Source organism: Tachysurus vachellii, chromosome 20 (genome assembly GCF_030014155.1).
Source record: "Tachysurus vachellii isolate PV-2020 chromosome 20, HZAU_Pvac_v1, whole genome shotgun sequence".
In the NCBI taxonomy this organism is placed as follows: domain Eukaryota; kingdom Metazoa; phylum Chordata; class Actinopteri; order Siluriformes; family Bagridae; genus Tachysurus; species Tachysurus vachellii.
This window is the reverse complement of record NC_083479.1, coordinates 19,069,428-19,084,631: the sequence shown is the minus strand read 5'-3', so window position 1 is coordinate 19,084,631 and position 15,204 is coordinate 19,069,428. Positions and strand designations below refer to the sequence as shown.

The 15,204-nt window shown below is 40.8% G+C and overlaps 2 protein-coding genes across 2 annotated transcripts; one reads left to right on the top strand and one right to left on the bottom strand.

The window, feature by feature from the left end:
* The first annotated feature begins 3,926 nt into the window (after positions 1–3,926).
* LOC132863748 (mucin-5AC-like) lies at positions 3,927–8,110 on the top strand. Its single transcript, XM_060896712.1, has 3 exons — positions 3,927–4,031; positions 4,120–4,175; positions 4,255–8,110. Exons 1-3 carry the CDS (start codon positions 4,012–4,014, stop codon positions 7,947–7,949), a joined length of 3,771 nt encoding a protein of 1,256 aa, XP_060752695.1. The 5' UTR covers positions 3,927–4,011; the 3' UTR covers positions 7,950–8,110.
* Positions 8,111–12,615: 4,505 nt separating this feature from the next.
* On the bottom strand, positions 12,616–15,204 carry LOC132863152 (phospholipase A2-like). The gene is made up of 4 exons (XM_060895773.1): positions 15,060–15,204; positions 14,472–14,619; positions 12,978–13,111; positions 12,616–12,871 (listed from the first exon to the last, which is right to left on the bottom strand). The coding sequence occupies exons 1-4, from the start codon at positions 15,106–15,108 to the stop codon at positions 12,753–12,755; spliced, it is 450 nt and encodes a 149-aa protein (XP_060751756.1). The 5' UTR covers positions 15,109–15,204; the 3' UTR covers positions 12,616–12,752.

Genomic DNA, 15,204 nt, shown 5'->3' with positions numbered 1-15,204 from the left:
TAGTTAAAATTTATTTTTCATTTAAATAACATTAAAAACAATCAGGGAAGCATAGAAAAACGAATGTGCTCTATTACAATTAATAATATATATTTATATATATTATTTGACTTGTCACTGACTCACTGCGTTCTGAGCAATAGCCAGTTTTTGGCAGCCTGCCAGAGGCTAGTTTGTGTTTCATGCTAGTTAACAACTTGTGTTTACTGTACACACGGACTAAAAAATGGATCGATTTCTTATCAAACAATCCCACGCACAAAATGAACAGCAACAAAGCAATGTGACAGTGACAAAAGAGGTAACTGATGGGGAGCATGCATCATCCGCAACTCGAGTAATTATTGTATTGCAATATTGTACATTGTATTTAAGCAGATAAGCTATTTAAGACTGAATAACTTGGCATACTTTGCGGTGAAATTGGCTCTCCTATTGACTTTGTCCTATCAGTGTGGCTCACATGAAAAAAATAGTGAAGACCACTGATCTAAAATATTGCAAAATGTAAATAGGAAACAGCGATGCAGATAGTAACGTACTCCTAAAATATAAGTGGAGTATGCTTGGAAAAGACTTTATTTGCTTTAATCACTATATTACTCTGTATGAAGAATAGAGATGTGCACAGTTGTTTTCTTTATCCCGCTCCCACTCTATCCAAGAATACATTTTTTTATGATTATTTTCTAAAATTATGTGTTCACTCCTTTGGATTGCATTTCACTATCGAGTCTTATTTAGCTACAGTAGTTTAGCATCAGATATTCATTCACAGATACTCTTGAGGCTGGAGATGAACACGGAGGTTCAACTTCTGGTTAGTTATCACCCTGGACACACCTCCCAGATTGTAGGTCATGTATACATCTCATCCTCCAACCAACAAAGGCTCGTTATTGAGCTATGAGGGTTGATCTATTGTCTGACATGAGATTCCTTGTTGTATCCTCTCACTTCGACAATCACTGCCTTCTGAGCTATACCGTATGGCCAAACGTACAGACAGTAGACAGTGACGCTCATATGTTGACCTTCTCAAAACTGTTGCGACAAAGTTCAAAGCTTGGTTCAAATCTTTTCCAGCATGGCAGTGTCTCTGTGCACAAAGTGAGGTCTATGAAGACATGGTTTGCCAAAGTTGGAAAGGAAGAATTTAATTGTCCTACAAAGAACCCTGACTCTGACTTAACCCCACTAAACACCTTTGGGATGAACTCCAACTACATACTGTATACTGTACATAGATAGAGGCCAGATATATAAGGTCTCCGCCTTGTGGGTGTGGAGTTTGCATGTTCTCCCCGTGCCTCGGGGGTTTCCTCCGGGTACTCCGGTTTCCTCCCCCGGTCCAAAGACATGCATGGTAGGTTGATTGAGTGAGTGAGCATGAGTGAATGAGAGAGTGTGTGTGTGTGCCCTGCGATGGGTTGGCACTCCGTGCAGGGTGTATCCTACCTTGATGCCCGATGACGCCTGAGATAGGCACAGGCTCCCCGTGACCCGAGGTAGTTCGGATAAGCGGTAGAAATGAATGACATTCAGCTATTACAAATTGTTGAACAATATTGTATTCATCTCACCCAGACACAATTTTACTTTTAGATTATTGATGAAAAAATATTTAGCTTTAGAGTAATATGATTGTGGATAGAGGTTTATATAGCATGATAAGGGAGATTTACGAGATTTAAGGGTTACCTACAGATGAGAGGTAGACGGTGCAATTGGTTATCAGTTTTTCCTAGTAATTGTAACAAGATTTGGCTATGATAAAAAGAATAGATGTCTAATTTCTGCATTTTGATCATTTAAAAAAAATAATAATAATAATAATAGTAATAATAATAATAATAGGTGCTTTTGTTAAAACCAAGTTAATTCTACATTAATGGACTAACCATGAAGAAACCTGTATCTCCTACCTTTTCCCAACTTTTTCAGCATGTGATAAATGTCGAAATGTCATCTATCTCCTGTGTTACAGCACCATCCACTGTTTTATTTCTGTAGTACTTTTCTTCTGTTTGCTGTATTTTCAATAAGTACCATTTACTATTTATATATATTTCTATAATCACATCCAAGTGCTATAAGACTACACCCACAACAGGTATCATTAAAATTATTTAAGTGCTTACAGTTTAATTTTACATTATGGAGCCCTTAACATACAGTAAATGTCTCAATAGGTTTATGGTATACCTATCTTCCTGTGTGTGAATACCTTTGCAATCCATTCTAGCAATCCATAATATAATATTTAAGATATAACCCCAATATTTACATACCTACAACCTCCTACAAAAAAATCCACCCAACCTTCACTCTTCTAAGAAGGTGTCCAATAGATTTTGGAGCCATAAATCAACGAGTAAGGACAGGAACTGATGAGAGGTGAGAAGGCCTGGGACACATTTGATGTTCCACTTTATCCCCAAATTGTTCACAGTTAAGGTCAAGACTGAAGTTTCAACTTTGTTGAAACAAATTTAAGAAGATCCACATATTTGTCACATGATGGACAGGTGTCCACATACTTTTGTCCATATAGTGTCTAGATCCTTTCATCTGTAAAAGTAAGATGTAATATTGTGGACCAGTGGCTGGTACAGGTTTGCATGAAATGATGATCCTCTGCAAAAATTCTCAAACAGCTTGGCTAATGAAGTATTCGCCCAAACTGTCCTAAACAGCTACATACATATAGTAGAAGTTATATATTTAATCTATCCTCCATTGCACAACTAGGTTTTGTCTAGATTCCTACAACATATAAGCATATACAGTACAGTATGTCAACAGTAGGAGGGCATCTTTCACAAACATGTGACCGCAATATTCTAACCTCGGTTCAGTTTTAACTCTTCTGTTACACATGTATCCTGGTTCTATATATTTTAAAAATTTTTAATTACAACTAAATTAATTAGAGAACTACAGCCTTCTTTAAAAAAAAAAAGATTCATTTAATGGCTATATTAACTGGACATCTAAGTAATGAAAACTATAAGCCCACTGCTTAGCTAAATATTCATTCATTCATCTTCTACCGCTTATCCGAACTACCTCGGGTCACAGGGAGCCTGTGCCTCTCAGGCGTCATCGGGCATCAAGGCAGGATACACCCTGGACGGAGTGCCAACCCATCACAGGGCACACACACACACACACACACTATCATTCACTCACACAATCACACACTACGGACAATTTTCCAGAGATGCCAATCAACCTACCATGCATGTCTTTGGACCGGGGGAGGAAACCGGAGTACCCGGAGGAAACCCCCGAGGCAAGGGGAGAACATGCAAACTCCACACACACAAGGTGGAGGCGGGAATCGAACCCCGACCCTGGAGGTGTGAGGTGAACGTGCAAACCACTAAGCCACCGTGCCCCCACTTAGCTAAATATGGTAAAGAAAAATAATTTAAATTTTATGGGTTTTTTTTAACTTTGCATACGCAGCATGGCCAGTCTGCTTCTGATCCTCAGGTACAGTCCTCGGATGATTAAAATATTTGTCTGATTTCTGTAATTAATATCTGCTATTGTTTTTCATCAATTTTAATTTGCACTCTAATATTTGTTCATGTTTCTCTTTATTGCTGAAAAGGTCCTGAATTCCCAATGAGTAGATTCCAAAATAATGATGCATTGAGACATGCAAATAATTAGCTGCTTCTTTATTGTATCTTTAGACTCACATTTTGCTGCATCAGAAATGATGGCATATATTGTAAAAGTGAGTGGTGCCTTTAAAAAAGGTGGTTCCTCTCTCCATGACCTATATGGAGCCTAATGAATCTGCAAAACTAAAAGACAAGACTAAAGAAAAACAAGCTTGTTTAGGACCCAGGAGAGACAGAAGTATTAGTTGTCTGTGACATGTGACCAGCTGAAACTAATTATATAAGCAGCGTGTTTCATTAAACGGACGTTTTGTGTTTGGACACAGTACTTTTGTGTTAGTAGTGGGGCTTTCTTTTGTTAAGCATACTTTGAGATATGTCATGGACATTGAAGAGGTATGAAGCCAGTGTTTTTTCCATGCTTTTTTTAAAACACACAACTCAAGTATGTAGCTTTGTTGCATAATGTTTCTTTTTTTTCCAGGCTCCATCTAATTTTCATTGCTTTGGTTCTTTGGGGAAATACAAATGGATTTGGAGGTAAATTAACACTTAATAGGCATGTGCACTATACTTTATGCTATACTCTATAACCTAAAACTGACTTTATCCCTTATAGTGTGGAACAGAACCTTTGTTGAGGGTTGGCAAGCTGTAGATTTTAATACCACAGGGAACCAAAATTTTCAGCTTGCTACACGTGTTCAACCTTTTGAGCTACTGGCCAGAAAAAGTGCAAATGGAAATGCTGTAGGAGGAAATTCAGAAAGTATTCTGCTCACTTCTGAAGTCCAAACTGCTCAACATGATTCTAGTTTTGTTCAGTCTTCTGGTGGACCTGCTCATGCGACTACAAACCAAAACCAGGACAAGGCCGAGGTGTCAACATCAAAGATCTACTGGTTTGATTCTCTAAAGGCTGAAAACACTGACACTTTGCTCTCTCAAACTCAGTCTGCAGCCACAAAAAAACAGGCATATGGATCCCAAACCCAGTCAACATATGAGGCTCACTCTACAATCCCTGCTTCTCAATCTCAAGCACAGTCCATGGGTGCTTCAACATTGTATCAAGTTCTAACCTCTGGCAGTTATTTGCCTCCACTGAACCAGAGCATTCCATCCTCCTCCCAGTCTCTGGTCACCACAAACCAAATCACTGAATGCCAAAATCAGACATCATACAAACCTAGCACCACAACACAGGTTTCAGCTGGCCAATCTGTTTCTACGTCTCAGGTGCAGGGTAGCTATGGGGCTGAAATCCAGAGGCAGTCACTAAACCTACCTAGCTCTGCACCAGTTTGGGCAGGCCAGTATACTTCTACATCTCAAGCACAGTCCATGGGTGCTTCGACATTGTATCAAAGTTTAACCTCTGGCAGGTATTTGCCTCCACTGACCGAGAACATTCCATCCTCCTCCCAGTCTGTGGACAGTACAAACCAAATGCCCGGATTCCAACAGCCTAGCACTACAACACAGGTTTCAGTAGACCAGGCTGCTTCATCTCTGGGACCGTCCATGAGTGCTTCAACATTGTATCAAGGTTTAACCTCTGGCAGGTATTTGCCTTCATTGGACCAGCGCATTCCATCCTCCTCGGAGTCTGTGGTCAGTACAAACCAAATCTCTGGATTCCACCAGCCTAGCACTACAACACAGGTTTCAGCTGGCCAATCTGTTTCTGTGTCTCAGGTGCAGGGTAGCTATGGGGCTGAAACATCAGGACATGCTAAATGGTATAGCATTTTACCTGGTCAGGAAATCCAGAGGCAGTCATTAAACCTACCTAGCTCCACACCAGTTTGGGCAGGTCAGTCTATGTCTCAAGCACAGTCCATGGGTGCTTCAACATTGTATCAAGGTCTAACCTCTGGCAGGTATTTGCCTTCACTGGACCAGAGCATTCCATCCTCCTCCCAGTCTGTGGTCAGTACAAACCAAATTACTGGATTCCCAAACCAGACATCATATCAGCCTAGCACCACAACACCAGTTGCAGCAGGTCAGTCTGTTTCTACAGCTCAGGCACAATCCATGGGTGCTTCAACATTGTATCAAGGTCTAACCTCTGGCAGGTATTTGCCTCCACTCGCCCAGAGCATTCCATCCTCCTCCCAGTCTGTGGTCAGTACAAACCAAATCTCTGGATTCCACCAGCCTAGCACTACAACACAGGTTTCAGCTGGACAATCTGTTTCTGTGTCTCAGGTGCAGGGTAGCTATGGGGCTGAAACATCAGGACATGCTAAATGGTATAGCATTTTACCTGGTCAGATGATTCCATCCTCTTCCCAAGTGTCTGAAATCCAGAGGCAGTCAATAAACCTAACTAGCTCTGCACCAGTTTGGGCAGGTCAGTCTACTTCTACATCTCAAGCACAGTCCATGGGTGCTTCGACATTGTATCAAGGTTTAACCTCTGGCAGGTATTTGCCTCCACTTGCCCAGAGCATTCCATCCTCCTCCCAGTCTGTGGTCAGTACAAACCAAATCACTGAATGCCAGAATCAGACATCATACAAACCTAGCACCACAACACAGGTTTCAGCTGGCCAATCTGTTTCTACTTCTCAGGTGCAGGGTAGCTATGGGGCTGAAATCCAGAGGCTGTCATTAAACCTAACTAGCTCTGCACCAGTTTGGGCAGGTCAGTCTACTTCTACATCTCAAGCACAGTCCATGGGTGCTTCGACATTGTATCAAGTTCTAACCTCTGGCAGTTATTTGCCTCCACTGAACCAGAGCGTTCCAACCTCCTCCCAGTCTGTGGTCAGTACAAACCAAATTACTGGATTCTCAAACCAGACACCATACCAGCCTAGCACCACAGCACAGGTTTCAGCAGGTCAGTCTGTTTCTACAGCTCAGGCACAGTCCATGGCTGGTTTAACCTCTGGCAGGTATTTGCCTCCACTGACCCAGAGCATTCCATCCTCCTCCCAGTCTATGGACAGTACAAACCTAATCTCAGGATTCCAATGGTCTAGTGCTACAACACAGGTTTCAGCAGGCCAGACTGCATCTACATCTCGGGCACAGTCAATTGGTGGTTCAACATTGTATCAAGGCATAACCTCTGGCAGCTATTTGCCTCCACTGAACCAGAGCGTTCCAACCTCCTCCCAGTCTGTGGCCAGTACAAACCGAATTACTGGATTCTCAAACCAGACATCATATCAGCCTAGCACCACAACACAGGTTTCAGCTGGCCAATCTGTTTCTGTGTCTCAGGTGCAGGGTAGCTATGAGGCTGAAACATCAGGACACGCTAAATGGTATAGCATTTTACCTGGTCAGGAAATCCAGAGGCAGTCATTAAACCTACCTAGCTCCACACCAGTTGCAGCAGGTCAGTCTGTTTCTACAGCTCAGGCACAATCCATGGGCGCTTCAACATTGTATCAAGGTTTAACCTCTGGCAGGTATTTGCCTCAACTCACCCAGAGCGTTCCTTCCTCCTCCCAGTCTTTGGTCAGTACAAAGCAAATCTCTGGATTTCACCAGCCTAGTGCTACAACACAGGTTTCAGCAGGCCAGACTGCATCTACATCTCAAGCACAGTCCATGGGTGCTTCAACATTGTTTCAAGGTCTAACCTCTCGCAGGTATTTGCCTCCACTGGCCCAGAGTGTTCCATCCTCTTCCCAGTCTGTGGTCAGTACAAACCAAATTACTGGATTCCCAAACCAGACACCATATCAGCCTAGCACCACAACACCAGTTGCAGCAGGTCAGTCTATTTCTACAGCTCAGGCACAATCCATGGGTGGTTTAACCTCTGGCAGGTATTTGCCTCCACTTACCCAGAGCGTTCCAACCTCCTCCCAGACTGTGGACAGTACAAATCAAATCTCTGGATTCCACCAGCCTAGCGCTACAACAGCGGTTTCAGCAGGTCAGACTGTTTCTACTGCTCAGGCACAATCCATGGGTGCTTCAACATTGTTTCAAGGTCTAACCTCTCGCAGGTATTTGACTTCATTACCCCAGAGCGTTCCATCCTCTTCCCAGTCTGTGGTCAGTACAAACCGTATCTCTGAATGCCAGAATCAGATGACCTACCAACCTAGCACTACAACACAGGATTCAGATTCTGTTTCTACATCTCAGGGTAGCTATGGGGCTGAAACATCAGGACATGTTGGTACTAATTGGTACGCAAGTTTACCTGGGCAGACTATTGCATCCTCCTCCCAAGTGTCTGAATTCCAGAAGCCGTCATTAAACCCACTGATCACAAAACAACTTTGGGCAGGTCAGTCTGTTTCTATATCTCAAGCTCCTTTCCAGCACATGTTGCCCCAGTAACACTGCAACACTGGGCCCTCCCAAGTAGCTCAAAGGTGCTTTAAATATTAAGTGCTGCTATTACTGAGGACTGCTGATCTGAGTATTTCATTGGTGGTACATTATTGTTAACTTGGATGCTTGTCTGAGTATTTTTGTAATAAATGGACAATTTATATGAATGCACAATTTTGCCTTTGGTTTCATTTTCAATTTTACTACACAAAACAAAAGCCATAATGTTTTCAGTATTTGGATTTAGTTCAGTGTCTAACATGATCATACTTATTTTCACTGAAATTGTCCTACCATTTATGGTCACAAAATAAACTTTCCTCATCCTTAAGTATTTAAAAAAAAAAAAAAAATCAGTACATAGTGTATATACTTCTCGCAGACAAATATCTTGCACTAGTTGTTGCTGCAGGGGAGAGAATAACACAGAATAATAAACTACCGTTTCACTTTTGTATCATGAGTTGAAAGATTTTGATTGGCTTTTTTTCACAATCATAGCTGTAAAACAGAATTGCTACATAGCAATGCCTCCTGGTGGTCCAGCAGAAGGATCCCGCACACTCATGGCCATGCCATAGGATTGATTCCTGGGCAGAAAGCTAACCCAGCCACTTAAAAGCTAATGCTCAGTGTCGGTCCTGAGAATAAAATGGGAGAGTTGTTAGGAAATGCATCAAGCATAAAACCTATTGTAAATGTAACAGGGATGTCACTATAAGGTGAATTTCAACAATTTACAATTAAAATGACATACGGTACAAGATGTCATACAAATAGATTTGAACACTCCAATAATAAGTGACAAACTCTGGAAGCCCCACTGCTTCCCCCATATCTGATGCTTAAAAGATGCTCTGATGTTCTGTGAGATCAGATCTAACCAGAATGTTTGTGAATGTTTTGTGCTCCACAAAAATGGTCAATTATGGCAATTTTTTTTATACTTATCTTATGGAGTAAGTTTTAGATTTTTACCCTTAAAGTTCTAAAAAAATAAGAATCATGAAAAGTCTAAATATGTCTGTTAGTTACTATACTACATGCCTGTACTATACATTTTTAGAACATATAGCATGGTATATACCAGGGGTGGCCAACCAGTCAGAGACCAAGAGCTACGTTTTTTACTGTGTTACTGCAAAGAGCCACATCATACACATGGGCACACATGAACATCACCTTTTTTTTCCTGCCATTTTGAGAGTGAACTTGACACAGATTGTTTACTCAAATGATCTTGCTCCTACTGGGAAACTTTGAGGTATTTTCATCCCACTCACATGCGCGTTTGACTAAAATACCATATTGAACTCAAGCGAAGCGAACACGCATATTAAAAAGACACAAATACAAACTTCGATATGAACGTAAGAGCCGCATGCGGCTTGGGAGCCGCGGGTTGGCCACCCCTGGTATATATACTGTAATCTATTCAGTACACTAGTATACCATTTTTGAGTATCTTATTTAGTTTACATGGGTTTGGAGAGTATCTCTTAAATTACTTAGTGAATTTTACTTTAGAATTTAGAGCACAGGGGGGCACGGTGGCTTAGTGGTTAGCCTCACACCTCCAGGGTCGGGGTTCGATTCCCGCCTCCGCCTTGTGTGTGTGGAGTTTGCATGTTCTCCCCGTGCCTCGGGGGTTTCCTCCGGGTACTCCGGTTTCCTCCCCCGGTCCAAAGACATGCATGGTAGGTTGATTGGCATCTCTGGAAAATTGTCCCTAGTGTGTGATTGCGTGAGTGAATGAGTGTGTGTGTGTGTGCCCTGTGATGGATTGGCACTCCGTCCAGGGTGTATCCTGCCTTGATGCCCGATGACGCCTGAGATAGGCACAGGCTCCCCGTGACCCGAGGTAGTTCGGATAAGCGGTAGAAGATGAATGAATGAATGAATTTAGAGCACATACATTTACTACGCAAACTGTCAGTTAAGCAAAGAACATGAAAAAAGAGTGAAAGATCTGAAGTCAACAACAGGGGCCTGAGCCGTAGGACAATCCACAGGTCAAGCCAAAGTTTCATGTTTCATGGCATTCTCTTCTCATCACTGGATTCCAGACAAATCTCTCTAGTTTCTACAACAAGGTATTCATTGCCCAGACTTGGGTGAAAGTACAAATTCTCACATATCTTCATATGTGCTCAAATTGAACTCTGTTTTTCGATGTGTTAACTCCAAAAATATGTTTTCTAAGAGTTTGTTTGCATAAGTCTTGGGATTGATTTATTAATCATAAAAATTTGGATGATACCCAAAAAACAATATTGTGGTAGCAGGGTAAACATCATCTTAAGATGGAGAGGAGGTAGGTTGAATCACAAGTAACACGATGATTCTCACCGGTGTCTTATTTCCTCTAGCCTACTTATTTGTGTTCTCATTATGGCAGTCTCTGAAAGCACGGATAGGAGGATAGGAGTACTAAGACATGGGAATCAGCATGTGTTGCCAGGTTGCTTAAAACCATTTTAAGATTATTGCTCTGTAATTTGGTGCATAATTATGCTGGAAGTAGCCATTAGAAGATGGAAAAATTATGGCCATGAAGGGATTCCGGCCTCCACCTTGTGTGTGTGGAGTTTGCATGTTCTCCCCGTGCCTCGGGGGTTTCCTCCGGGTACTCCGGTTTCCTCCCCCGGTCCAAAGACATGCATGGTAGGTTGATTGGCATCTCTGGAAAATTGTCCCTAGTGTGATTGCGTGAGTGAATGAGAGTGTGTGTGTGTGCCCTGCGATGGGTTGGCACTCCGTCCAGGGTGTATCCTGCCTTGATGCCCGATGACGCCTGAGATAGGCACAGGCTCCCCGAGACCCAAAGTAGTTCAGATAAGCGGTAGAAGATGAATGAATGAATGAATGAATGAATGAATGTTTATCATGAACAAGGAACCTGCACAGTGCTGATGCCTTTAGTTCCTTCTGACATGGAAATTCTAAAATTAAAAACACCAGATCCTAATATGTAGTCTAATATCAGTACAGTGATATCAGTACTTTTATTTCAGTTGTCCTGAAATTATCATAAATACATTATTAGTCCAAATTATTGCTGTTCTTCCCTCAGTTTTATGTAAAAAATTCAAAGCTTGCACTTGCTAATGGTAATGCTAGTAGTAGAACAGAGCAGAGGGACTTCATGGTGCCCAGTCAAGAGGTTTATTAAAACATGTTCCTTAGTAGTTTGTCCTTGTATAGTAACAAGGAAGCCTTGAACATTTTAACCACATAGATAACCATCATTTAATCATTTAACCCTTGTATGATGTTCGGGTCTGTGGGACTCATATTCATAAACATCAATAGTTTTGAAAAACTTTGCTTCCTTGTAAATTTGTTGATTTTTTTCCACTCATTACTTGATTAAATTTGATTTTCTTTTTTTTATTACATTTAATTAAAGAACAACAAAAAACGAGTAGCACTTTAATTAAAATATGTGATGTAATAAAGGTAAAGGGCAAATATTAACCATATATGCTGTTTATATTGCTTGTAATTGGGATGAAGTAAACATCTGTAGAGTATTTTAACATAAAATTTTTGATTGTGTTGAATTGCAGCGGGTCCAGCAGACCCACGAACACTGGCTGAGTAACAAATATATACGAACACCATACAAGGGTTAAATGGACACATGGATCCATGCATGGAAATTCTCACATCACAATCCATGAATTATCTGACATTAGGGAGACTTTTATTATAGGCAGTCTGAAGTAATATGTTAATAGAAAGCAGAAACACACTTGTTTGATAGGTGAGGTTGGTAAATGATATGCCAATCAGTTCCACCCAGGGCAATATTCAGGTGATTAAACATTCCCTTTCTGTGCCAGCATGGGTCTGTTAAAGCAGAGAATACAAGACCATGAAATAATGAACTCCACTGTAGGATGTTCTAAATTTAACACTACCTAAGCAGCAGTTGTAACACCCTTACACAAGTTATGTGGAATTGGTAGACGGTTATGTGCTTAAATTCCAGGGCCACCAAGAGGCCTTTAACCCTCAAATGCTCACCTGTAAACATGAGATAAATGTATGTTTCTCTGGATAAAGCTCGTACCAAATGCTGTAAATCTAACTTCAGAAAAAAACTTAGGAACTACTACATATAGCTACTACAGTACTATCTAAGGAAACAGCACATTCATTGCCACAGGCTGAGATACTGTGTGCAACCCTAAATGTGCTGCTATCGTTATAAGTGTGATGCTCACACCTAATAAAAAGCCTGCTGCCTGTGTCTGAGACCTACAGTAAGGCCCTTACTAGCCACCACCAGTGTAACTCCCTGCGGGTTTTTCTTCTGGTTGAAAAAGTCCTCCTGACAAAGCTGGCCTTATGCATTGGGCTGGATACCATGAGGGCAACTAGGAAAGTAGGGCTTCATATAGTATGCACCTACTATAGGTCATATTTTATTTCTTGGTGATATAACATCTATTGGCAAAATGTACATCTGAGCATTTATACCTTAGTGACTCATTTAATCATGTTTATTCTGTCATGGGTGCAACACACAAGTACAAACATACACTTGATCTTGTCCTGTCATTTGTATAGTACATATTATTATGGAATAAATAGGTTTAATATTATTTATTATTAGATTTATTATGAGATGAAGAAATATTACAGAATGAGAAATCACAGCAGCTGCTTGTTATCATAAGCTGTTTATTCCTTGAGTGGACATAAATAATTACTGAGACAGTTTTTTGTCAGTTTTTATGTCATACTCATGATATAATGGCTAGGTGTTTAATATGTGGTATGGTGTAGTAAGTTGTCTGTAAATTATTTGCAGCGGTCACTGGACGCGTGCTTGTTTTCCTCATGGTACTCAGACACAGAAAAGCACTCTGCAACCTTTCGGTCACACTCACAGACGAACATCTCACAGTCATTGTTGTTGCCTGAGAGAGAAAGAAAGGAAATATAACAGTAAATTATAACAGTACTCACTAAAAATGTTCACTATGTAAATCTTTTGAGCTAAAAGGTGTTTAGATCATCACTCACTCTTGCAGGTAATTGTCTTAGTGTTTTTATCACAGTTATAGGAGTAGATCTCAGTATAAGGGTTGTCTAGGATTGGCCAGCATGAATCATTTTGCATGGCATCACTGTAGCACTTGTCATGTACCTGACAGCATCTGTAGATGGAAAGAATTGTGTAATTCAGTAAATTCTACAAAAAAACATCCTACTAAAATATTTGTCTGTATGTTGGACCAGCAAAGAGCTTTGGCGTTCTTTAGTTTTCCCCCCACTTTGGTGGTTTGGCTAAATAGATTAACTGCCCCTAGGTATAAATAAGTGTGTGAATATGTCAGTGCATGGTCCCCTTCATGAACTGGCATTCCATCCCAGGTGTATTCCTGGCTCATGCCCAGAGTTCCCAAGATGGACCCTGGGTTCACAACAAGCAATTACTTAAAATGAGAGTGAAAATGCTTAGGATAAAAACAAGTCATTGGGACGTGCGAATGAATGTTTATAACTTGTTATAGTAGGAGAATTATATGTGGTGCGGGACGAAAGAATCACTTTGGGATGTGTTGTTATTAGAAAATGAGGAACTTTAGATTGAAAACAGTAACACTAGTAATTAAAGAATAGAACTAAGTCAGAAACAGTGTGGATTATATCACTCTGCCCAAAAATCCTAATACTAGCTCCATAACATTAAGTAAAACCTCAGACACGGAACAGGTAAAAAAAAAAAAATCTTGAATCAACAGTTTGAAAAATCTAGTTAAAATGGAATACATAGAACTATATCTGCTCCATGGTACTGTATATGGATATCAAGTAAGTCTGGGTAAATTATTGATTACTCACTGAAATTATTAGCCATTTTTGCTACACAAAAGAATTTGATTAATTCACCTTAAAGCCATAATTACAAGAAATGGGTACCTAGTAAATTCATTCATTCATTCACTACCGCTTATCCGAACTACCGTTACTAGGTCACGGGGAGCCTGTGTCTATCTCAGGCGTCATTGGGCATCAAGGCAGGATACACCCTGGACGGAGTGCCAACCCATCACAGGGCGCATACACACACTCTCATTCACTCACACACTATGGGCAATTTTCCAGAGATGCCAATCAACCTACCATGCATGTCTTTGGACCGGGGGAGGAAACCGGAGTACCCGGAGGAAACCCCCGAGGCACGGGAAGAACATGCAAACTCCACACACACAAGGCGGAGGCGGGAATCGAACCCCCAACCCTGGAGGTGTGAGGCGAACATGCTAACCACTAAGACACCGTGACCCCCCACCTAGTAAATGATGAATGATAAATAATTTATTGACCTACTCTATAGTTCAGACCTGTACAACATCCTGCATTATTGTTCAAGGAATACATTCACATTCTTATTTTCAAGTTATCACCCTAGATATTTCATGTCAAAGGTAACAAAACCATGCAAGGTAGAACATCAGATAACACACATTCAATGAATTATAGTCTATGCAAGCATAAAAAGCGGTTTATAACCTGTCCAGTTCATCAAGAGGGGTCCCTGAGCCACCATAACCACAGTAGCAGCCGTAGTCAGCGTAGTCTAGGGCTGGCCAGCTATGGGGCTTGACACAGAGGATCATACCCCTGAGTTGCCATAGCGCCCTGTAGTCAATAGCCTGAGCTGAATCACAGACATAAACAAAGATAAGTCTTGGGTAAATCCAATTTTAATTCACCAAGATTCTGGACATAGCCATGTTACAATCCCATCTTCACAAAATAAAGACAATAATCTTCATCTGATAGACAGCTTTTTTCAGCATATCCAAACCCATTAATCTGATCTTTCCTAAATATTGCTCGAGGATTTGTTGCCTTTGTAGCCAGCAGTTAATAATGTAATCCCTTGTTTAAGGTTTAGTAAGAAGCAGGAAAATACAATATCATTAAATTTCTTTGGTTTCCTCAAATTTTATAATTCTACAACCAAGGAAAAAAGATACCAGACCCTAATATCTGTACTATCACATTATGATTTCCTGCCTGTTTAACAGCATTTCAGTCATTTTTCAATCCTTCGGTTTCCCCTCAGTTTTTAATAAAAAAAGTCAATGCACTTGCCAATAGTAATGCCAAAAACCAACAGGAGGACCGTATGGAGGGTCTTCATGATGTCCTTTGGAAAGGTTCACTGAAAATCAAACTTTAGCAACTTCTCATTATGTAGTCTCAATGTAGCCTTGAAAGGTTTAACCTGCTTAGATAA